The 25,324-nt window shown below is 41.0% G+C and overlaps 2 protein-coding genes across 3 annotated transcripts; one reads left to right on the plus strand and one right to left on the minus strand.

Moving 5' to 3' along the window:
- The first annotated feature begins 11,055 nt into the window (after positions 1-11,055).
- LOC131233875 (protein BASIC PENTACYSTEINE7) lies at positions 11,056-14,085 on the plus strand. Of its 2 annotated transcripts, none has more exons than XM_058230707.1 (2): positions 11,056-11,210; positions 12,990-14,085. In XM_058230707.1, exon 2 carries the CDS (start codon positions 13,061-13,063, stop codon positions 13,913-13,915), a length of 855 nt encoding a protein of 284 aa, XP_058086690.1. In that variant the 5' UTR covers positions 11,056-11,210; positions 12,990-13,060; the 3' UTR covers positions 13,916-14,085. The 2 variants fall into 2 exon arrangements, with proteins under 2 accessions (XP_058086690.1, XP_058086689.1); XM_058230706.1 differs by having other exon boundaries at positions 11,056-11,173.
- Positions 14,086-15,836: 1,751 nt separating this feature from the next.
- On the minus strand, positions 15,837-23,317 carry LOC131233874 (phosphoribulokinase, chloroplastic-like). Its single transcript, XM_058230705.1, has 5 exons — positions 22,533-23,317; positions 17,608-17,692; positions 17,434-17,518; positions 16,910-17,154; positions 15,837-16,310 (listed from the first exon to the last, which is right to left on the minus strand). Exons 1-5 carry the CDS (start codon positions 23,084-23,086, stop codon positions 16,059-16,061), a joined length of 1,221 nt encoding a protein of 406 aa, XP_058086688.1. The 5' UTR covers positions 23,087-23,317; the 3' UTR covers positions 15,837-16,058.
- Between the last annotated feature and the right edge of the window lie 2,007 nt (positions 23,318-25,324).

Below are 25,324 nucleotides of genomic sequence, written 5' to 3' on the forward strand. Positions count from 1 at the left end.
ACATCGGATAAAATAGTTTAGAATTAACTTACAACGTTAATACAGTTATAGGCTACAACAACTTCAAAAATTTTTAAATAACCTTACTATGACTAATTAAAGTAAATGGATCAGATCAACTGAGATGTAACACCTATCATTGATTTAGTAGGGCCCACATTCTACTCTCAAAATACTCTCAACTTCTATGAAAAACCACCGCAACTGGTGGAGAGGCATTTTTATTTTGGAAAAGCGTCCAAATCACTAAAAATATATAATTTAAAATTCTAATATTAATACATATATTACAAGATAATTTTGGGTTATTTTAATTATTAACTGGCTCATCTTTTTCTTTCCTTTCCTTCTATATGAATTGATGGATTGAAAATTATCCGTTGTGTCATCTCCACCCAGATCCAAACCGTCCATCCGACAGGTCCGATCTTAGATGGCTCACAGTCAAAAGGTTCATTTTTTTCGGATAATTCTTTCTTGGCTATTAACAAGGCTTTGACCATTGTCGTGAACATGAACACTTGCTTTAGTCCTGCATTTCCGAGTCATAGACTTCACATGTAGCATGCAAATATGAACGAGCGGCTTGATGCACCATGCAATTATGAGGGTCTCACAGAAGATTGTACATGGAACAAAAATTATCAAAACCATTAAAAAGAAAAAGGCCTGCAAGATGGACCATAATAACTAATAGAAATGGCTGACCGTCCATTTTGAAAGGCTTATTCTGAGTACTGTATTCCTCGATTCATTCTAATTTTAAGTCAATTTGCAATCTATAGCGGACCCCTCCTTTCCAACGGTTCACATTGATCATTCGTGGAATCTACTTAGGCCCTACAGAAATTTGCACCACAACAAGGTACACAGCAGTTTGCACGAGATCATTGTTCTTATGGCACTTCCAACAGCATTTATTCAAGAGAAATTTACAACTGTATACCCCACCTTTCACCCACCGTCTTTTCTAAGCCCTCTCAAACTTTAATTTTCCAAACTATACCATTCTGTATGGAGAAATTATTTATAGACGAAAATACCCTTGCATTAGGCGGCACCATGAAACCTATAGCTACGGATTATAACCGTAGCTATTTCAATGCTTGTTGAATTCATGCTTGGTTCGTTGAATTTCCTGTTTACCTATTGCTACGGTTATAATCCGTAGCTAGATGTCAAGGGTATTTTCGTATGCATATTCTAACCTGAAAGTGCACCTGCGTAACGAGAAAAACTTTGATACTCTAACAATATGCGAAGGATGATTCGTAGGCACTTATAAACTACATGCTTGGAATGTACATAATTCAAATTAAATTGTCCAACGGATGGCTTCCACTTTAAATGTAATGGACTCATACAATTATTTCATTATATCCCACTATCGGATTGTGGGGGGAGCGGATTAGGTGTGGCCCGGCCTCACACAAGACGGTGAAGCCCTTGTGGCAGGTCCACCTTGATTTATGTATGGGCTTTTTCCTACTGTATGACTCACCTTTAAGCTAGCAACCTTATCACGCATGTCCAAACTTACTATACCAAACTACGCCCCTGGTGTACGGGCAACTTTTCACCGGACTAAAATACCCCTACCGTTCCTTACGAAAGCGGATCGGTTGGTGTGCGAAGACGAGCGCTAATGCTCCTTGAACTCCGAGTTGTATGAACAGTTCAAAAAAGAAATCAAAGTTACATGGGCCCCACAGTTATGTATTTATTATATCCACAACACTCATCCATATTTCGAGATCATTTCATAGCATTATCAAAAAAAAAAAATCATATCCAAAGTTCAATTGGACCACACCACAAATAGCAGCGGGAAAATTGATTTTCACCGTTAAAAATTTCGTAGGGCCCACCCTAACATTTATTTTCCATCCAATCTATTCATAAGGTCACAAAGACTTGGATGAAGAGGAAAAACAAATTTCATACTGATCCAAAACTTCTGTGACCCCTAAAAGGGTTTTAATGGTAGACGTTCAATTCCCCACTGCCTTTTACAATGTGGTCCACTTGATAGTTAGATTTATCTTATTTTTTCGTCTCAATCCTTAATACGATCTCGCCAAATAGATGGACGGTTTGGATATAACATATACCTCATGATGGGACCCACAAAAGCAATAGAGGATTATACCAGCAAAAAAAAAAAAAAAAAATTTACTACACAGTCTGTCACGGCAGTCTATGCAAATTTTTTTTTTTGACATGGAGAACTTTTTTCACCCTATATTTTTCTCTAATACATATTTATACCATATATGATTTTGGGGTAGGAGAAGCTACTTTAGCCAACCAACTTGATTATTTTCCAAGATTCCATCAAGTCGATGCTCGAAAATCTATTTCATTCACTTCGTAGTCAATTTCAATCAGTTCGTGGCGAATTTCATTAACTTTGCGATCAATTTCATTAATTTCGCAGTCAATTTCAATCAGTTCGTGGCGAATTTCATTAACTTTGTGATCAATTTCATTAATTTCGCGATCAATTTCAATCAGTTCACAGTAAATTTCATTAACTTCGTGGTCAATTTCATTCACTTCGCGGTCAATTTCAATCAGTTCACGGTCAATTTCATTCACTTTGCAATCAATTTTACTCACTTCACGGTCAATTTCATTCACTTCGCGGTTAATTTCATTCATTTCATTCACTTTGCGGTCAATTTCAATCAATTCGCGGTGAATTTCATTCACTTCGTGGTCAATTTCATTCACTTTGTGGTCAATTTCAATCAGTTCACGGTGAATTTTATTTACTTCATTCACTTTGCGGTTAATTTCATTCACTTCACGGTCAATTTCAATCAGTTCACGATCAATTTTATTCACTTCGGGGTTAATTTCATTTACTTCGCGGTCAATTTCAATCAGTTTGCGATGAATTTCATTCACTTCATGATCAATTTCAATCAATTCGCAGCAAATTTCATTCCCTTCATTCACTTCGCGGTCAATTTCATTCACTTTGCGGTGAACTTTACTCTTTTTGCGGTCAATTTCATTTACTTCGCGGTCAATTTCACTCACTTCGCAGTAAATTCCGTTCACTTCGCGGTCAATTTCACTAACTTCATGGTGAATTTCATTCAATTTGCAGTGACAAAGGAAGCAAAGAGTGGACAAGCGAAGGCCATTAGGCAAATCGACCTAACTGCTAGTAAGTTTCTCAAGGAAGCGAACAAGTGTGTGAACATTAGCAAACCAATCTTCGGAAGCATGCCCGAGGTTGAAATTGGCAATGAGTTCTGCTACAGGGTGGTGCTTTCCATCATTGGCCTTCATCAGCCTTATCAGGGTGGGATAGATTACACAAAGCTAAGGGGAATGATTCTGGCTACGAAATATCAACATTCCTCCTAGTCAATCATGTAACTCATTGAGGTCTATCAACATTCCTACGAAGCGATTGAAATTCACCGTGAAGTGAGTGAACTTCATCGCAAAGTGAATGAAATTCATCACAAAGTGAGTGAACTTCATCGCGAAGTGAATGAAATTCATTGTGAAGTGAATGAACTTCTAGGCGGACCACACCACAAGAAATAATGATCAATGGCTATTAACAACTTTTTATGGGCCACAAAAGTTTTGGGCCAAGCTGATAATTGTGTTTTGCCTTCATCCATGTTCGTGTGTGTAAGACCCATATCTTAGCCCGTACCATTCCGTATGTCTCTACGGTCCTCCCGGTCAAATTCCGGTGACCTCGCGATCTGTTATCGGTATTTGCGCGCGATCCTGAGTCATGTCCTGTATATCAGAGTTGGCTCGACCCGAGACTTGTACTAGTGCTACCGTACCGTCGCCGCGGTTCTGATGCCGCATCTCATGTAGTGAGGCGATGCCCGGGCCAGGAGATGTGGGCCCGCGTTCAATTTGAGGAAAACGCCGCACTTTGCGAATTCTGATAGAATCTCTACAATATGTCCCATCAATCGCATCAATCATAAGTCAAGTACATCCCATCACAAGCCATCACTCACCCTTACCTCTCCTTACCCAAAGTCAATCCAACCCATGCTTAGCCCATTCTTTTCTTACAAAAGTCAAAAGAACCCATCCCTTTCCACTTCATCACCACTCCTCTCTCTCTCTTATCTCTCACTCTCCCAAGCAACTCCTAAGGAGAGGAAACGTCCAAGCTCTCCATGAGAAGGGCCATGTGTGGCCCACTCCCATCACCCCATCTCCCATCTCCACCCTTAGATCATCATCTCCACCATTGAAAGAGCACTTTTGGAGCATTAGAAGGCTACGGAGGAAGAAGAATGAGAGGTGGGTGTTCATTTCATTTGATTTTGATGTAGGTTCCACATGATTTAGGACCCACTTGATGTATATGCATTGTATGGGGAGGGCCCATAGTGGCGGGGTCCCTCCCCTTCATCGATTTCTCTCTCGTTTTCTCTATCTCTTTCTCCCTTCTTATTTTATTTTATTGTTTATGATGGATATGATAGGTGTGTGTGGCCCGCCCGATGTGATCAATCATCTGGACTGTCCAGATTTTCTTTGGGGTGTCCAGCAGATGGGCCCACCTTGCTATCCATGTTGGGCCAGCTAGATATTTTATTATTTTTATTATTATTATTATTTTTTTTTGGGTATGACCCACTCCACACGTGCTGCACGTGTGGAGGTGGGGCCCACGTTGATGTTTACGTCCTACCCTGTCCGTTGGAGGGACGATGGTCCCAGCAGCAAAGCTGCTGTACTGGGACAGCAAATGCTGTGGACGTGGTCCACATGACCTTTGTATTTCATCCATGCCCCTCATATATAAGGCCCACCGTGCGTGCGTGCTACATCCAGCACGTGGCCCACCTTTGGCATCCGTGTGAAATCCACATCGTCCAGTGGTCTGGACGGTGGGGACCATGATACATGTGGTTTGCGTCCAACCGTCCGTCCAGGCCTGGACGCTGGACACTGGAGCAACCCTCACCTTTCAAAAAAATAAAATAAAATAATGCAATATAATAAATGAATAAATAAATAATATAATAGTATTTTATATAAAGTATCATGGCGGCTCTATGTGGGACCCATCTGATGTGTGGGTCTCACCCACACCGTCCATCTGTTGATTCTCCAGACCGACCGTTTGATGGACGGTGGGCCAACACACCAACTGTATAGCTGATCTGGTATTGACGACGGCAATTTCTATGGGGCCCACGAAATTCCAAGACGTCAGCAAGGGTGGGCCCTGGTCACGAAGTACGTGCCATATCTAAACTGTCCATTCATTTTGACGTGGCCCACATGATATATGTGTGAGATCCACATCGTTTGCTGCTACATGGGATTTCACCACGATGTATGAGCTTTTTTTTTTTCTTTCCACACCGTCCATTGATGAATACGGTGGGTCCCAGCAGTTGCAAAGCCACTGTGATATTGGCATCAATAGTTCCGTGCACCACCATGATGATGTGCATCACCCAAGCCGTCCATCAGTTATGGCCAGGGTTGGGCGTTGATGTTTATAATAAATATAATAAAATATAATATAAATAATATAGTTTATATATATATCTGGTAGGCCCCACGTGGGACCCACCTCTGTGTTATGGGCTGGCTGGTGTACGATTACACCAGCTATGCAGCTGCTGTGCACGTCAGCCAGCTATGTGGGCCAGCGTGATGTGCACGCTACATCTGGACCGTCCATCTGTTAGGACAAAGCAATTATGTGGGTCCATCAAGCTGTCTGACATCAGCAGCTCTGTGGGTCCCACATGCTATATGTGTTTCGTCTACACCGTCCAAAAGGTGGAGCCCACCTGCTGTGTAGTTTTGTGGTCCACACAATGTATGTGTTTCATTTATACCGTCCATGGGACAATGGGACCCACCTTGATGGTGTGCTGTATATCCGCTGTCCCTGGCACGGTGGACACCGCCATGATGTATTTGTTTCATCCACACTGTCCTGATGGTGTTGGATGGTGCTGGACAATAGCTGGGCGATGCTGATTTACATGGACGATATTTGATAATGCTGATATTTCTTGGGCAATGTTTGAATAGTGTTGTGTACTGCCCCACCATGATGCAGTGTTGGGTATGCACCGTCTATGCAGTGGCCCACCTTGATGCTTGAGTCTACCACGCTATCCATCCATATCTTTGGGATGAGGCCCACCTGTGTGTGTGTGTTGTGGGCTGCACCATGATGAATGTATTTCAACCACACGGTCCATCTGTTTTGTTAGACCTTGGGCTGCCCCATTAGGCCCACTTGATATATGAGGCCCACCTATTATATGAGGCCCGCCTTGATGTATTTTATAGCCTATCCGTGAGGCCCACCTTGATGTAATTGTAGGCCATTGTGATGCTTATGAGACCCATTAGTGCGACCCATTGATGTAGCCCACTTGACGTGTAGGAGGCCCAAGTGCAGGGCCCACCTGTTATGTATATTGGACTCATGTGCAGGACCTACCTGTTGTGTATTCATGGCCCTTTTTGGCGTGGTCCACCTGTTGTGTATTCGCAGCCCTTGGTGATGTATTTTAGGCCCGTGTATGCGGCCCACCGTGATGTATGTATTGTATATCTATACCGTCCATTTGTGAGGCCCGCAGTGATGTATTTTAGGCCCGTGTATGCGGCCCACCGTGATGTATGTATTGTATATCTATACCGTCCATTTGTGAGGCCCGCAGTGATGTATTTCTGGCCCATATGATGCGGCCCACGCAATGTACATTGGCCCATTAGTGCGGTCCATATGACACGACCCACTCAATGTATACTGACCCATTGGTGCGGACTATGTGATGCGGCCCGTATAGTGCGGCCCATTTAATGTATATGAGATCCATGTATTGCGGCCCATTGAGATGTATGTGAGGCCCATATGACGAGGCCTGTTGTGATGTAATCATGGCTTATGTGCCAAGGCCCACTGTGATGAGTATTTGGCCCATGAATGAGACCTATAGTGATGTGTATTAGGTCCTTGTATGAGGTCATGGGCCCACGATACGTTTGGCTCTATGTGGACCACTCCTTGGGAGCAATGTTGGTTGAATGTCCACATTGATGGGCAATGATGGTTGAATGTCCACATTGTGACTTTCCCTTAGGCCTTATTAGGTCCATTTTCATCGATTCCGATTGTTGAGGCTGATTGTATAGGCCGATTTCGATTGTCGGGGCCGATTGTATAGGCCGATTCTGATTGTCGAGGCCGATTGTATAGGCAGATTCTGATTTTCTAGGCCAAGTATCGAGGCTGATTCCGATTGTCGAGGCCGCGTATCGAGACCGATTCCGATTTGTCGAGCCCGATTCCGAGTGTCGGTTACGACTATCGAGGCCCATATGTGTATATGCGATCCGTAATTGAGGCTCATTGTGATGTATTCATGGCCCATAGGCGAGGCCATTGTGATGTATTCGTGGCCTATGGGCAAGGCCCATTGTGATGTGTATTAGGCCCATGATGCATGGCCCGTTTGATGTATTCCAGGCCCATGTGTAGGGCCCACATGTCATGTATTTGAGGCCATGAGTAGGGTCCACCTGTTGTGTATATATGGCCCTTGAGCAAGGCCCATTGTGTTGTATATTAGGCTTTTGCATGAGGCCGTGGGCCCATTATATGTTTGACTATGTGCGGGCCATTCCTTGGGGGCAATGTTGGTTAAATGACCACATTGTCGAGGTCGATTGCTGATGTCGGTTATTGTTACCGATTATGAGTATGTTACAGCATAGCATCATGATACATGCCCATGCGCATCATCTGCATGTTTGTTATAAGATGTGGTTGATCATTGCATATGTCATTGAGCATGTTGTTATGAGACTCCCTGATAGGCGGAGGTTATCTCACATGAGCACACGGTATGCGCAGGATTGATGCATGACTGGATTGTATGACTCATGCATCTCGCATTATGATTACTGTACGCCCTAGTGACATCAGGTCCGTAGCCTCCACAGGCATATCGTGGATGGCCAAATGGGACACCGAAAATGTTTGGTTCTAGCATACGGGCGCCATAGATGTCCCTGGGTGAAAATCCCTAAACCTCCGTGGCCAGGAGACGCCCCAATGTCGAGACCGAGTGGATACATGAGCGCCCGAGTGCCGAATACCAGGAGGCCGCGTCTCCCACTGTGTCGTGGTCGGTTGGGAGGGGGTGTGGCCTTACCCGCCCGAGGGTAGGGGGCAATACTAGGCCGAGTTTGACCAGCTCGTGAATGGTCCGCTATCGACGTGCCGGATAGGTATTGGCAGACTATTGGCCAGGCGGATAGTGAGGTTTCTTACGCTCACCTGGACTGTGCGGCTAGGAGAGCGACAGTGTCATTTGGAGTGTACTAAACCCCGGTGATGATCCCAGAGATAAACTGTACTGATATGTGGATTTAGTGAGCAGGAGTTGCATACTCATTCATGTATTCATTCATTCACTATCCACTCGGGTTGGTGGTGCGCAACTATTTGTTACGTGTGCCTTCGCAATGGCTAGGATTTCGGTTGGGGCGCGCGACTAACCTGAGATCAGGAGTTTACCACATTGAGTCTAACTATCCAAATTTAGGTATGGGACTGGTTTGGATAGAAGTCCCTTGTGATGGACCCCATAGTCTGCGATACTACGTACTATCATCCCGACTTCACACTCCAGTATGGTCATTCCATTCGCATCGCATATTGCATAACATTCGCGGCATACGGCATTTTGAGCTATTGCGTCTCTGCATTTATATGGTGTAGGTACGGCTGACACTATTTGTGTTGCTCATCAGAAATGTATATTGTATTGCATCCTCGTCATTTGATATTTGGCTATCTATGATTCCTCATTTGCATAGTTATTTTATATTGCGTATTCTGACATTGATTGACTTATGGACTTGTCCGTATTTTCGCTTACTCTGTTATCGCTTGATCTTATCAATATTTCTGCTTATTCTGATATTGTATGATTTATGGATTACCGGTATTTCTGGTCTTATATGATGATGTCATTATGTTGAATACTTGGCACTTATCTTGTGCACACACTTACACCACCCTCTAAGCTTTCTATAAGCTTATGCACGATAGATGCGTGCAGGAGATGTTAGGCTGCAGCATTGTTGAGCTTGGAGCGTGCAGCGGTCTTCTGGAGCTTGATTTTTGATATATGTATTTTCCTTTCCGCATTGTATTCAAATGATTATATTAGTGGATATGTGATGATGATGTTGCCTTTATGATTTGGGTATACTTGTAGTTATGCTTATTACGAGATAAATGTACATTGGCAAAAAAAAATAAATCCTCCTTGTAGGATCCCAGGATCGGAATCTGGCGTATGAACACTAGGATCCGAGAATGGGGTACTTCGGAATCTGGCGTATGAACGCTAGGATCCGAGAATCCGATTTCCGGGTTTGGGGTGTGACAGTGTGACCCTATCAACATGTTGGATGGCTAATAAACTTCGTGATCAATTTCACTCACTTCGCAGTCAATTTCATTCACTTCGCAGTCAATTTTATTCACTTCACGGTGAATTCTGTTCACTTCATTTACTTCGCGGTGAATTTCGTTCACTTCGCAGTCAATTACATTTAATTTGCTGTGAATTTCATTCACTTCGCAGTCAATTTCATTCACTTTGTGGTCAATTACATTCACTCCATTCAATTCGTGGTGAATTTCCTTCACTTCGCGGTGAATTTCACTCATTTCGCGGCGAATGTCATTTAATTCATCTACTTCGCAGTGAATTTCCTTTACTTCACGGTCAATTACATTAACTTCATTCATTTCGTAGTCAAATTCCTTCACTTCGCGGTCAATTACATTAACTTCATTCACTTGCGATCAAATTCTTTTACTTCGTGGTGAATTTCCTTTACTTCGTGGTCAATTACATTAACTTCAGTCACTTAGCAGTCAAATTCCTTCACTTCATGGTGAATTCCCTTCAATTCGCGGTAAATTTCCTTCACTTTGCGGCCAATACCATTCACTTCGTTTACTTCACGGTGAATTTCTTTCACTTTGCGGTCAATTTCAATGGCTACAGTTATAATACATAGCCATAGAAAAACCCAACTTTCATAAACAACATTTTTGATAAAGCATGAGCATTTTAGTCTAGTAAATGTACATCCGTACAGCAGGGGAGTATTCTTGGAAGTTAAGCACGGGAGGGCTTAGTAAGGTGCGTGGCTCCCAAGTGACTCGTACAGCAGGGAAATTCTCTTAAAGTATTCTACATACACGCCCGTCCATTCATTTTTTGGATGCTGGCCTGGAATAAAAACGGATGGACAGCGTGGATGTAGAATACCTTAGTCAAGGTGGACCCCACGCTAAGGGCCGCACCTAATCCACTCTCATTCTTGGGAATCTGTTGGACGGTTGAAAATAAAATATCCAATGGCCGTGTCTCAACGAGTCAGAGATCAGGATTACTCAAGAAATCTACTTGTTTTTGCACCTTCACTTAGAGAGTGTGTTTTACAATTTGAGTTCATGTACGACACGTGTATAATTTTGAGCGCCGGTGTATCAACCGTCATATGCTGCCAGTGTGTCAAATAACTCCCCGCACTGTGGCAGCTCATGCGGCTGGGCCGGATATTGAAATGGGCTTCCACTTTTACGCGCTGGACTCTAATGCCGACCAATATCCTATTAACCGTTCGTTTGATGGCCACCATTTGGATGGTCAGGATTGTTTGATCAATACGAATTTCCTTCTTCATTCTAAACCATAACGGCATCAACTTATTTGGATGGTCTGGATTGGTGGAGATTTATTGGACGGTCAAAAATGAAAAATATCCAATGGTCCTGTTTCAACGAACAATTATCCACGAATCAGAGGTTAAGATGGTTCAGACAACCTGATTCTGATCCTGTAATCTAAAGACAGTGGGTTCCACAATTTAGTCGGTTTAATTTGATTTAATATATATGCCACGTGTAAAATATCTGAGCGCCTGTGTATCAAGAGCCATACGGTGCGGAGTATCATATAAGTCACTAGGAAGAACTCTGCTCTGAAAAGCAGAGGCACAACCTTTTCCTGAGCTACTCCACACCCAACAACACAAAAGGGTAAAAAGGCCCAAAAATCACAGAATATTTACAACATTAGGAAGAAGAAGAAGTTCTCTTGGATCTTATCCTGTAAGACTCTCCAACAAATTACCTTTTTGCCCCTGCTGTAATCTTTCTTTGATTTGCTCTCTCTCTCTCTCTCTCTCTCTCTCTCTCTCTCTCTCTCTCCCATTTCTTTAGAATCTCGATTACTCGAATGTCTGCTGCTTTATTCTCTTTTGTTGGATTGATGGGTGTCTTTATTTTTATCTATATTTTGGTATTCTATGATGGAATAGTGCATTCCTGGCCATTGATTCTGAGTTCTTCGATGCTTGAATCCATGGCCCAGATGGTATTTCATTTGGGTTTTTGCTGTTGATTATTCTTTCATGGGTTTTGTTGGTTTTCTGATGTGGGTTTTTAAAATCTTCTCATGGTTTGTGCTCTCATGGCTGAAAATCACCATAACTCCAGCATTTTGCTGCTCTAATTGGGTGCTTATGTGGTGGTAAAATTCCAATTTTAGCATGATGGCACCTTTTCTGTTTTTATCTTTATTGGGAATATGTTCTTCCAAATTCATGGATTTTGAGGTTCCTCTCGCGGAAAATCCATGTCCAAAACGGTCGTATATCTACCGCCCTCTTCACTTGTTTATAGTTTTGTTATAAGGTTATATTCCATCAAGCCATTACGTCGGAGGAATGGCAGTAGGTTTTCAGTTAATTTTTTGAATTGGGTCATTTACTTTTTTTTCTAGTGTCCTGAAAATCTGAGGTTTCCCTTGTTAAATCCATGACCCACCTGATTTGTTGCCTGCTCCTTAAATGGTTTTGAAGTGGGTTTTCCAGTTCTTTTTAGCAGTGGATCGGCTTCAGTTGATTTAGTTTGCGGTCAGCTTGTCCATGAGAAAAATAATTCATGATTTTCTGGGGTTTTTCTACTCTTGGTAGGATTCCCAAAAATCATGAAGAAGTTGTTGTGCACATATGAAGAACGCTTTCTTTTCAACAAAACACAGAGGAACCCCATTTTTTGAATTTTTGGGAAATTCTACTCAGAGTAGAAATTCGTAAATCACAGCTTAATTTTTTACTGCTCCTGAAGTGACCATGAAATTCTTGTCATCTGTACTTGTGAAATTATGATGTGTTTCTTGTTAAATCCTTGGCGCAGCTAGTATAACCATTGCTGTTAAAATGATTTTGAAGTGGATCTCAGCTTTTCTTTCTTTCTTTCTTTTTCCTGGCATTGATTTGGTTATCGATATCTTGTCACAATTTGATGTTGCTCTTGTTGATTCCAGGTGCCACCTGTATTACTTTCTTAATGATTTCAAGAAACTCTTCGGCCTTTCATTAACGATTGTTTGGGTTTTACTTTTAAGTTAATCTCTTGAAACTCTGAGGTCTCTCTAGTTAAATCCATGACCGCCTGACCTATTTACCGTTCTTTTGGTTTGAATTTTGAAGTGGGTTTCAAACTTTTTGAATATGAAAACTTGTTTCATGATTTTGTGGCTAGTTGTAGGCCTAATTCGTACTTTTTGTTGTAATTTGGTGATTTATTTGCCCAGTTTCTGTTCCCAATGATGCCTTTGATTAGCTCCATTCATTGTTTGTAATTGTTGTTTCGTGATGCGCTGCTGTAACGTTTGGATGCATTCAAATTGCAAGTTGGTGATTAATGGAAAAATGGATGTTTATGCATTCCTCTGGGCATTTTGGAGCATCAAAACTGCATTGAGTACTGATTCACTTGGAAAGATCCATGCCTTTATAACTAGACTAACCTAATGAAGTCTGAATCTACCCTTGTATTGACATCATCTGTTTCCAGGTGTAGGATCACTGACTTTCTGGTGCTTTGTTGTGATTGGTAACGTTCGATGTGTTTGTTGCAGTATGCAGGTTTAGTTCATTCCATGGGCTAAGCAAGAAAGTCATTGACATTTAGCATCTTGTGTGACTATACATGGATGAGAAAGGTGGATTGGGTATTAGGAATTGGAACTTCTCAGATCATGCTGCTGGCATAGATTCAAATTCCGGAGTCCATGGCAGGGCTGTTCTAGATGGTTCTTCCAGTGTTTCTGAACATCAAGCAGCTTTTCTGAAGGTGGGTGCATTCCCAATTAGACATGCCATGATCTCCGAAGCTGATGCAGAATCATCTGACATGGATTTTGCCGGGTGGCTTCATCAAAGAAACTTCATATCTGCTACAAAAGCAAGTGCGAATCCTTTGCCAGAAACCCAAGCAAATGCTGAAATGGGACTCCCTGACATTCACATGGTTCTCGATGCACCAACAGACACATCACAGAATCATGAGTTCGAGACTAAAACCACTAAAATCAGAAAGCGGCAACCTTCTACGAAGAATTCTAATCACATTGCCTCCAAGGCCTTAAGGCCGAAGCAATCTAAAACATGTCCATCTGAATCTACAGCTAATACAAAGGGCGGTTCTCTGGCAGGCGCAAAACGTGAAAAGAAGAACCAAGATATTGATATCGACAGAACAACACTTGATTTTTCTCACGTACCTTCACCAATATGCTCTTGCACTGGCATTCCTCGCCAATGCTACAGATGGGGTGCCGGGGGATGGCAATCATCCTGTTGCACCACAAGTATATCCGAATATCCTCTGCCAATGAGTCTCTCCAGACCAGGAGCACGCCTAGCTGGAAGGAAGATGAGCAACGGTGCATACGGGAAACTTCTTCAGAGACTTGCAGCGGAAGGTCACGACCTTTCTAATGCAGTTGACTTGAAGAACCATTGGGCCCGGCACGGTACAAACAAGTTTGTTACAATCAGGTAGACATGAAGAGTCGGGCAGTGCTGTCTTTCATCACCCTTCTGGTAGAACATGATCATATCCCTTTTAAGCACGTGCTTCGTGCTGTATCTTCAAGCCATTTCATGAACATTGTGTAAAGATTGTATGCTTTGCTTAAACCCAAGCCATACTAGGCTTCTGCAGTTCTCTTACATTTGCTGGGTTCTCAAATTTCAGAAGTTATTACTGCTGAGGAATTATAGAGTGCTGAGCCTCAGTGAACATATTGTTTGCTGATGTGCAGTATTGCATATGTTGGGCCCATGGTTGAGTGATCCGGACGATTGACCTTATTGGCCCTTTGGGGGATGCCTAAAAAAATGCTGCATATCGGAAATATCTAAACCTTTGATCAGAGGCTTATAAATATACAGTTAAGAAAGAACTGTTGACATTCAATGGCAAATAGGCTAAAGATGGGAGGGTCAGGGTCTTCCAATCTAAGTGGGGTATTCCCCATCCATGGTGGAACCCATTTATCTACTGTCTAGGTCACCAAACCATGGGCCCCACATGTTTGGAATCCTGTCAACAAACCATACGTTCCCTAAGCTTAGCACCCAATAATTCCTCATTGCTATTTTACATCCATTGTAAATGAGTTCTCTTCCAGTCTTCCAATGATTAATTTCAGCGTGTTACACTTCTACCATGCAGTCTCTATACATTCCTCTCAAGATAGTTGAGATAAAGTACAGCAAAATTGAAAGTGCGCTTGCTATAGCTCTTTTTTTCTTTCTTTTTCTTTTTCTTTTTTTTTTATTTTAAGCAAAATGCCAATACACAATGCTAAATCTTGATTTCTTTTTCATTCATTTAGATTTTAGCTTGGTGATAGTTGGTTAATCTAATGCTGTGGTCTATCATTTTTTCTCTTCCATTGCAGAAAAAGGTTCCAGACTTAAAAGAATAATGTACTCATCAAACAATTCTCAACAGATACCGTAACTGTAACTCAACCTTCCTCCCATACAATCACAAGACGTTATTGCATTTGCCCTTGGCATCTGTTAGAAACTACTGCACACATTTGAGAACTTCTTAGATAAGAGTTGTGAAGTAAAGATTTCAGTAGGCAGTACCACATTTACATGGCCAATGTGATGAGGCAAGCCCAAGTTTTAAACTGAAAAACGAGGGCACGTCTCGATGCTTATGATACTTTACAATAGCTGGGTGGCAGTTGTTTGGAATGTCGACAGCGTGATTGAGAGGCGGACACCACATCCACCATGATTTCTAAATTTTAACTCAACCAGTAATTCTTTGGGGAAGGATTGGTAGGTGTGGGATGGCCTATCTGAGACCATTAAGGAGAACCGTTGATGTCTTTTATGGGAGCTGGATTCTAGTGGAGAGGAGGTATCATATCTCCGTCACTGGTTAATTTGTTTTCCTTCTTGTTCTATTGGTTAATTGTGGAAAGTGACTCTCATGACTCTCATAATGTGATTTGGTGGGCAAGGGGCAGCTCGTCCTTGCATTTTGTGGATTACCTTGACAAAGCTGGGAATTAGGTGAAGTAAGAAACATCTTTCAATCATGTGCTCTGACAAGCTAATGCAAACGCAGTTAGCTGAAGTGGGAGTCTCATGAGTGACCTCTTTTTATTGGGGATTTTTTGCTTTAGCTGCAACGCGGACATCTTTGATGGTGTATTAAATACTTTTTGTACCCTCTTTTATCAGCGATGATAATAATTTAAATAAATAAATTAAATTTAAAAAAACAAACAAAAACTAAAACAGGCAGCTACAAGGCTGCATTACAAAGAAGAGCCAACCTATGATGGGCCGTAACTGCCGAGGAAGAAACAACCGACCAGCAATGGGCCGCAAGCTCCACCCACTTGTTTTTAATGAATCTTTTGTTGTCAGTGGAAATGAAAGGAAAAGAAAAAGGGTGAATTGCAGGATATTTCAGACATTATATGATTCAAATATTCCAACACTTAAAGTGTGTTGGGACTTCACTACATTTCATCACCTTTGCACCTATAATACAAATCTCCACAGAATTACTTTAAATACATTATGGGTGCTTTTTTTTCCTAGGAGCCTACATTTAACAGAAAACGAAGGGGAAAATTGAAGAAGAGGAGAAGATGACTCTGCGATGTTGAATATTAGGCTTTGGTTGCCTGTAGAGGAGCTGTTGCCTTCTCGGCAACAATCTGCTCATAGAGATCCCTTATCTTCAACCCGACTATGGTTTGGAAGAGACCAGTCCCATTGTTACTTCCTGGGAAGTCGGAATGCTTTAACATTTGCTGCGTAACTTCACCATAGAACTTAGTAGAGATGTTGCTTAGGTGGCTTTCGACGTAAATCAGTTCATCTAATCTGTCAAACTGCCCATCCATCTCCAACACAGAAACCTAAGAAAATAAGGACTCAAGAATTAGACAAATACACATGATGGTAATATTAGAAGAAGTTTCGAGTTTCAAAAGATAATTATATATGTGCAGTTTTGATCTTCTAACTTAGTTTGGTATTGTCAAGGTTTTTGCTTGAACGGATAACACCCACCATTGGTATATTTGTAAAATATAGCTCCATGCCCCTTGCAGCCTCTTATTATTTTTTTCTTTTTCTTTTTCTTTTTTTTTTTTGGTTCTTTGGACCACGCCATGTGTAACATTTGCTATGTCAAATTTCCAATGAGGATCAGGCACAGCTCATATCGATGTAATGCTCACAATCTCAGGTTATACGTCATTGAAAGTGGGTCACTCATTTCCAGTAGAATAATGTGGGAATAGCAGTCTACTTGTCTTTTCTCTCTCTCTTTCAGGCTCTTTCCTGATGAAGCTTTTTCCTGTTTTCTGTCTTTTCCTTTTTCTCTTAGTAAAGTCCTGGTTATAAATTAGGAAAAGGATACAAATCTTTCCTTCCTAGCAAGTGATAGACTGATAGTATTGGAATCAAATACAATGAGACGGAAATGTAGGTTTGGTAGTCTCAAATTAGTTACCTCATTAGAGAAGTAAGAGTCTGGGCCGTAGAAGAATTTGATGCCAGGATATGAGCATGTCAGCTTCCTCCCACAGGGTATCCATGATATGGATGAGCCTTCGTCAAACAGATAAACGGGGCTGAAATACTTGACCCCTTCTTTCATCACCAACTTAACCCTCAAGATCTTCCCTTCGTTGTCGCCCGGAATCAGTTGCGTCGGCAGGACTTCAATCACTGCATCTGCATATTGCTTCTGCGGGTCTGCACAGTTAAATACTGAAAATATTAGGATTGCGTGGGAGAGACTGGCTATACTCACCAATGAAGAACAAGAGAAATCCAATATCTAGATCCTATTGTAGATGATAAACATCCTACAATCCATGGTCTGAAAACTCGCTGGTTCAACTTGAAAGTCAGCCAAACCAACTCATCCCCAGTCAATTTCGAGTCGAATCACCTTTTCGAGTAGTCCCCTTGTGGATTAGGTTTAACTGATTTCAATGGATACCAAGGTTAGGCTATGGTGAAGAAAAATACCAATGTAAGCATCAAAGTCTGGTTTTCGGGCTTCTATACTGGCTTTGATACTTTCTAGGCTGTGCCCACGTTCTGCCATGTCTCTCTGCAATGTTTGAACAAGGTCATGAAAAAGAAGACAGTAAACAAGGCTCGTTAACAGCAAATTTCAGAACTATATATCTGTTTACTGACCTGAATTTTCCATGCAAACTTGACCTCGTTGCTAATGTCCAAGTAGATACTGAAATCCAGGAGATCTCTTACTCGAGGATCGAACCTGAGAATTAAGGAGATATTATCAACTGATTAACTGATAGGAAACCACTTGTAAAACCCAACAGTTTATGGATTCACTGTTCCGGAATAGTTCATAGAGATAGAAAGCTGACTGCGCTTGTGATGAAAACCCAAGTATGGATTTTGGTTCGAAAGTCTTCACTTCCATTTAGGGGTCATTTGAGATTATGAATTTGAAACCCCAGATTTTTAGTTGTGTTTGGGAGCCTGGATTTTCAAATTTTGTATTAGGCAACCTGAATCTCGACTTTGGGGATTTCTGGAATTATTGTGTATATTTACGGGGTAATGAATGTGATGAGGTTAATTGTCTCAAATATTTTAATATGAAAAATGTGTGCAACATTTAAGAAAAATATTGTGTTGATCCCATTGTAAGATAGCCATGACTCAAAAATAGGACAATTCCAAGCATCAAGTGGCCCACAAAAGTTCTCCCACTAATTTCATAAGTGAAACAAAATCTCTTTTCTTTTTTTGGTAGTAATCAATTTTTATATGATGTGGCCTATGTAATGATCGCATGGGCTTGATTTTTGTAGAATATCAACATCATGATGCGAATACAAGTAAAAACATCCAACAGTGTTAATGAATGTGAATACTTCAAAGAGAGGAGAAGAGGATAGTCATGGCAGTTGGAGAGGATTGAAAATCTTGTATTCTGCAACTCAGCTTTTTGGTAGGTTTTAAAGAAGGGCCAAAATCCTGGTTTTAAAATCTGGTTGGAATTGAAATCTGGGATTTCTTGGGTTCCAAACATGACCTTACACTCATCCTTGTTGAGATGGGTATAGGTCCAGAAGATTAAAGTTCAAAAGAAAGATTTGTCTGTGAGATTGGTCTCTTAAAAGTTTTATATGCATGTAGACAGTAGTTATCTGATAAAGAAAGCAGAGATCGAAATGGAAGACAACCCCACCCCACACAAGAAAAAAGAAGTTTCAAGTAGTGATTAAGAGTCTGTGTACACCTTTAACTATACAGTATGCAAATTAGCCTACCCAATTCCTCAGTAAAAACAACTTTTCTTTCTTCTTTTTTCCATTTCACTTTTTATTTTTTATATTAAGGGTCATTAGTAGACCAACTTATAAGACGAAAATCTTGCATCTTTTTTTTCTTTCTTTTTTTTTCAAATTTCAGAGAGAGAGAGAGAGAGAGAGAGAGAGAGAGAGAGAACCCAAAATTATCCTTCTAACTCCGATAAAGAATAGCTTGTGGAAGTCACAAGTCAAGATAAGAAATGGTTAAAATAACCAAAGCATTCTATTGTTGTTAGATTAATGTCAGGTCGTTGTGACTGGATGTCTGAAATGAAAATGTGATGCAAAAGCCCACAGGCCTCTGTTGAGAGGCCAAAATATCAAGCTTTTACCAAATAAATAGGCATTCAAAATATATTGCAATAATTACCATATGCAGTCAATGTTTATGAGTATAAATTCCTATGAAAAGAAAACAAATGGTAATTTAGATGAATTTGGATTGTTTCTATGGTATAAATATAGCCTATTATTGATTCCAGACACTGAAGAAAGGAAGCCACACATTCCATTGTATCAACCAGTGTTCGAAATATCGATACTATCGGCCGATATATCGGCCGATATTATCGTTATCGCACCCATGCGAGACGATACACCCCCGATAACCCCCGGAAGATACCAAAAAATCCCAATTTCAAATGTCGGCCGATATATCGTCGATATCGCACGATATTTTGACGATATCGCGCGATTTCCTCGAAAAAATCGAAAAAAAAAATCGAAACTATAATTATCCGAAAAAATCGAAAAAAAAACAAGAAACTGGATTTCGGTACCTGTACAAGAGATCGTCATCATCGAAAGCTTCTATTTGGTGGGCCATTCCAATCGAAGCTTCTTTCGTAGATTAGTGCAAGCAAAATCTTCGATTTGGGAGAGAAATCCGTCAAAATCCGAAGAAATCCGGGTATTTGGGCGACATCGGGGGAAATCCTCGTCAAAATCTGGAGAATCTTCGCCGGAATCCGAAGATTTGGGAGATCTGGGGGTCGGAATCCGAAGATTTGGGAGATTTTGGGGCCGGAACCCTCTCTGCTTAGAAAAAAAAGGGCGTCCGGCCCTGGTTTTTGAATTGGGTGGCGTCCGCATGAAATCGGATTGCGTACTGAGTTACTCGGTGCACTCTTATCGTACTGAGTAAACTCAGTTGGGCCCACCTTGAATGTATGTGGTCTATCCACGCCGTCCATACGTTTTTCCGGATCATTTTAGGGGTTGAGCCCAAAACCGAAGTATATCAAAAGCTCAAGTAGAACATACCAAAGGAAACAGTGGAAATATTGATTTCCACCGTTGAAACATTTCTAAGGCCCCCAGTGATGTTTATTTGTCATCCAAACCGTTCATAAGATCACATAGACATGGATGAATGGAAAAAACAAAAATCATCTTGATCTAAAACTTCTGTGGGCCCCAAGAACTTTTCAACGGTAGACTCCAATTCACATCATTTCAAGTGGTGTGGTCCACTTAAACTTTGGATATGATTAAATTTTGGTTGAAAGCCCTAAATTTATATAACAAGGCGGATGTACGGGAGTTGATACAATGCAAAAATGACAGTGGGCCCCACAGAATTTACTCAGTATGCTTAGCGTACAGAGTTGCTCAGTACGCAATCTGCTTCCGTACAGCACACCACCACGGGTGTGTTGACGTCGTCACCCAATTTTGTGGGTCCCATCATGAGGTATGCGTTATATCCAAACCGTTCGTCCATTTGGTGAGCTCGTCGTAAGACTTGAGCCACAAAATAAGACAGTTCCAAAGATCAAGTGGACCACACTGAAAAAAGCAGTGGAAGATTAAAGGTCTACCATTGAAACCCTTTTGGGGTCACAAAATTTTTGATCGATATGATATTTGTTTTTCCTCATTATCCAGATTTGTGTGACCTAATGAATGAATTGGATGAAAAATAAACGTTATGGTGGGCGTTATGGTGGGCCCTACAAATGTTTTAACGGTGAGAATCAGTCCCCACAATTATTTGTGGTGTGGTCCACTTGAGCACCGATAATATCGGCGATATTATCGATTTCTCGCCGATAACTCAAACACTGGATATAATAAATACATTCTTGTGGGGCCCATTTCACTTTGAATCGTTCAGACAACCTGAGCGGGAGGAGTGCCTGCGACGGACGCACATTTCATGCAAAAGACTTTCGCATTAAGTTCCTGCGCTGGGAACTCAGGTGGGACCCATTGTGATGTTTGTGAGAAATCTTATCCGTTCATCCGTTTTGTGAGTTTATTTTAGGACACGATGCCAAAAATGAACCGTTTCCAATGCTCAAGTGGGCCGAAAACATGATAATTGAATGTCCACAATTGAAATATTCATGGGCTATAAAAGTTTTGAATCATGCTAATATTTGTGATTTCATTTCATCCCTGTTGGAATGAAGTTATTAATAGTATGGATGGCACGTAAACATCACTGTCGAACTCAGGTAGGTTTCAACGGTAGAAACTTCCCTAACCACATTTTCCGTTAGCACGGCCCACTCAAGCTTGGTTCATTTTTGGCATATTGTTTTGAAATGAACTCACAAAACTGATGGAAGGGGAGGATTTCTCACGAACATCACAGTGGGCCCCATCTGGGTTCCCAGCGCAGGAACTCCATGCGAAAGGCTTTCGCAGGAGATCCACGTGCATGGGGTGGGAACGACGTAGTGAGTAAACTTTGTGGGGCCACTATAATTCATGTATTTTATCCGCTCCATCCATCCATTTTACCATATAATTTTATGATTTTAGCCCAAAAAGTGAAGCATATCCAAAGTTCAAGTGGCCCACTAATGGTCAATCACCATTGTTTCCTATGATATGGTCTACCTGATTATTGGATCTACTTAATTTTTTGCAAAATCTCCTAAAATGATATAGAAAAATAGATAGACGGGGTGGAAATATTGGATATAGTTGTCTTAGTTCAATCGGACGCAGAGCTTAGGACCCTCTACAAAGGAAACCTATTATGTGCCATTATGATTTAAAAGTGTGTATGGAGGTCTTTTTAACAATCCCCAAAGTTTCATTAAAAATTCAACCATTTTCCCGATGTTTCCCCATATTTCCCAAAAGTGCGATAAACTATGCGATACAAACGATATATCCCGTGCGATAACCGATACGTATTTGTATCCCAAGGGTGCGATACATTGAGGAAGCCACACATTCCATTGTATCAGCAATGAGAAATGAAGAATAAACAAGTACTCTATTGAAGTTCTGTTTTCTCTTCAAGCAAAGATCAAGTACAAAATCCTAAAACGTACAAAATCCTAAAAGGAATATATAATGACCATCAACCATAAAGTACCTTCAAGAGTAAACAGAAAGAACAAAAGATACTGCTAGCTGTTCTAGCTACCAGTAAAAGTAATAAATTATCTTAAGATTTTTTTATTTTAAAGCAAGAATCTACACAATACTAGCAATTCAAGCCACGCCAGAACATTTATATTAAAAAATTCCATGCTACAATTAGATAACACCAACCTACTAGAAGCACAAAACAGAAAATGGTAATATAAATGCCGAGTAAACGACAATACCGATAAAAAGAAAAATCCCGTGTAAATCATAGTAACACCCTCTCTTTGTAAATATAGACACTCTTTTTGTCCTACATCTGAATATTGCATAGCCTAATTTATATCATTATTCTAATACCAAAAGTAGAATAGGGGAGTGTATGCATCAAAAGGAGGGTGCAGACATGGTGGGGCCTATAATATTTTTTTAAAGCTGGAAACTCACATTGGGTGCAGCCCTTCAATGACCAGAATCTTGGGTGGCTTAATTAGTTCAGGAGGATCCAACAGACCGCTCACATGATTGTATATAGGCTTTTCAACTGCAATACCTTCCTTGAGAGCCTTCACCTGCTCATACATGAGATCAAAGTCATTGGCTCTTGGGTCCAGCGCTGTCACCCCCTTCTCCTTCCTGCCTGTCCTATCAAGAGAGTGGTAGTCATCCAAGCAGATGACTGTGGTTGTGTCACTAATCAAGGTGTTCGAGTCCGGATTCCCGCCCTTTGGTGGCTCGGCTGCCCCACCAAAGACACTAGTCAGCCGCCTCATGAATGTGCTCTTCCCACAGCCAGAATCAGCTGCCAGCCCAATGACCACTGTGTTAGATTCCCTAGCTGAGCATGAGATCTTAGAGAATCCGGTACTTTTCCTGGTCTTCTTGCTGCTGCTGTAGAAAACAACCTGTCTTTGGTGAAATCCCAACTGGGTATTTGTTTGGGTGGAGATGTAACAGGTTGTATGAAGTGAATGGGTTGTGTAGACTGTGCAAATTGCCATTTTGGTTGCTTTTCAGATGCTCGTGAGGGAAGAGCTGAAGTGGGTTTTTCTTGGTTACTTCAGTAATGGAGGGAGATAGAAGGAATTCTAGAATTCCTACAGACACGGAGTGGGTTTTTTCTTTTTCTTTTTCTTTTTTTTTTTTCCCTTCTTCTCTTCCTTGAGATGTTCAAAGGAAAAGAAGATGGGGATGGAGAGAATTGAAAATAGTTCCTTTTTTAAACTGTTTTAGATATTTGAAGGATTAAAAAGTTGATTTTGATAAGTGAATGATGATGTGTGGTTTAAATGGGCTGTGAATGCAACCCCTCTCTTTCTTTTCTTTTATTTCTTTATTTTTTTGGGATAAAGTTGGCGAGTTTTTTTTTGAGGTGGAAAGAGTGAGGATATGGATGGAATTATGTTGTTTTTGGGATTTGTTTTAGTTATGCAATAATCAAGAGATGGATTTTCGTTTATTTGTTTTTGATGGATTTTTTATTTTATTTTTATTTTTAAATTTTTGATGATTGGGTGATGTTTGTGAAGACCAAAGATATGGGAAGAAGCTTGGTTAACATTTCATGACTTTGGATATGGCATGCCACGTGGCAAAAATGGGGTGGTCGGCTGGAGATGAGGTAATGTGGGGCGTGGAGTGGGAAGAGATATGGGCATCATCAATTAATGTCCTTGGGTTTTTCACCTGTGGAGATTTTTATTTTTTTTAAATTTTTTTCATTTCTGACGCAAGATATTTTTCACTGCTTGCTGTTCCTAGCATGGCACAGATTTCTGAGGCCTTTACCATTCATCAGGCCGGTCCCACAATGCATACTACATGGTCCAAAAATCAGTCCAGTCCACACATAAGCTGGGCTACAGGTTTACGGTTAGGTGTCTGATATTCAATGTACGTGTAGCCCACTTCATCACCTGGCCTTAATCGGTGCCAAAGAACATAAAAAAGAGGGCTTCACCCAATGATCATGCTCAAGTGGGCCACTCTGGCATTTTATGTTGGATTATAATCATAATAGCCTTGATTTGAAGCTATTTATCACCAATTAAAGAAAAGAATCCAGCTTTTGCTAAGTAGGCAGCTATATATGTACGCCCCGACGCGTGCCACCATTATGCACAGACACGAGATCCAGTCCGTCCATCAGAAGCGTGTCCCTATGTAAATTCCATGGCCTAAGAATCACGTTGGAATACTGTGAACGCCACTCCTGCACGTGAAATCGCATGGCAGAAAGATGCCGGCGTTTTTTTTACAGCTTAACTCTTTTGTCCGAAAGGTGGGTTGACCAAGGGGTAAGAATATGTTTGACTTAAAGTTGTCACCCGTGAAAAGAAGCTTGGAATTTACAATCAGCTAAAAACCTCGTAATCGTTTAAAGGTCCAAAAATCATAAGATTTTTCAATTCAAGTGACTCGTACAATTAGTCCGTGGCAGATCTCTCAATTAAGGAAAAGAAATGGGTTAGGCAACCTTATTCCACTCATATGGAGCCCGATTTCTACCTTAGGGAGTCGTACTTCTTTTTTTTTTTTTGAATTTAGACTAACTTACAATATAACAAAAGTATGTCATACTACGTCGGGCTGTAGAACTAAGGTAGGTAAAAAAGAACAAAGCAGTAGCAAAGTAAAGAAATCACACAAAGTTAAGTCATACTTCACAGACTTTTAGGTTCTAGGTACGTGAAATATTAAAGAAATGAAAGTAGAATAAAAGCATAAGTGGGTATAGATGCTGCAAGTGTGTAAGAAATATACGGAGTAGAATACGGCTTAATTCTAAGATGTGAAAAGGAAAATAGAAAATTAAGCATACTTTTCGGTCAAAAGGGATGGTTGGACGTACCAAATTTTGACCATACTCGTTGACTTTGGTGGCAGCTTCGGCTTTAATGTTAACAATCAGTAGGATCGGACAAGAGGAATATTTCAGAGAGGATAGAGAGTTAGGCACGTGCTTTGATAGTAATGAGAGTGTTGTTGTTAGAGCGTATTCAGGCAAAGCCAACTTTCCAGGACCAAATTCTTTGACGACGTCTGCTTCTCTCCCTCGCATTACTCTCTCTCTCTCTGGCTTTTCGTCCCTGTCTCGTCTCTCTGTTGAATTGTGGCAACAGGTTGCCTTACATAGACAATGGACCAAGTGACACGCGAGTGCTTCAACTTGGATCGGAATACGTTGTTGGGGATTGTGCTGCAAAATCACACAGAGATGGATCTAGGATAGCAATCCA

Source organism: Magnolia sinica, chromosome 18 (genome assembly GCF_029962835.1).
Source record: "Magnolia sinica isolate HGM2019 chromosome 18, MsV1, whole genome shotgun sequence".
Classification (NCBI taxonomy): domain Eukaryota; kingdom Viridiplantae; phylum Streptophyta; class Magnoliopsida; order Magnoliales; family Magnoliaceae; genus Magnolia; species Magnolia sinica.

What these genes read in the sequence shown, in the direction of transcription:
- LOC131233875 (XM_058230707.1), top strand. Translation starts at nt 13,061, where the DNA reads ATGGATGAGAAAGGTGGATTGGGTATTAGGAATTGGAACTTCTCAGAT.
- LOC131233874 (XM_058230705.1), bottom strand. Translation starts at nt 23,086, where the DNA reads ATGGCAATTTGCACAGTCTACACAACCCATTCACTTCATACAACCTGT. An exon ending in ATTGAAGGGCTGCACCCAAT is followed by an intron (nt 17,693 to 22,532) that starts GTGAGTTTCCAG and finishes CTTAATTCTCAG; the next exon opens with GTTCGATCCTCGAGTAAGAG. An exon ending in AGACTTTGATGCTTACATTG is followed by an intron (nt 17,155 to 17,433) that starts GTATTTTTCTTC and finishes TTAACTGTGCAG; the next exon opens with ACCCGCAGAAGCAATATGCA.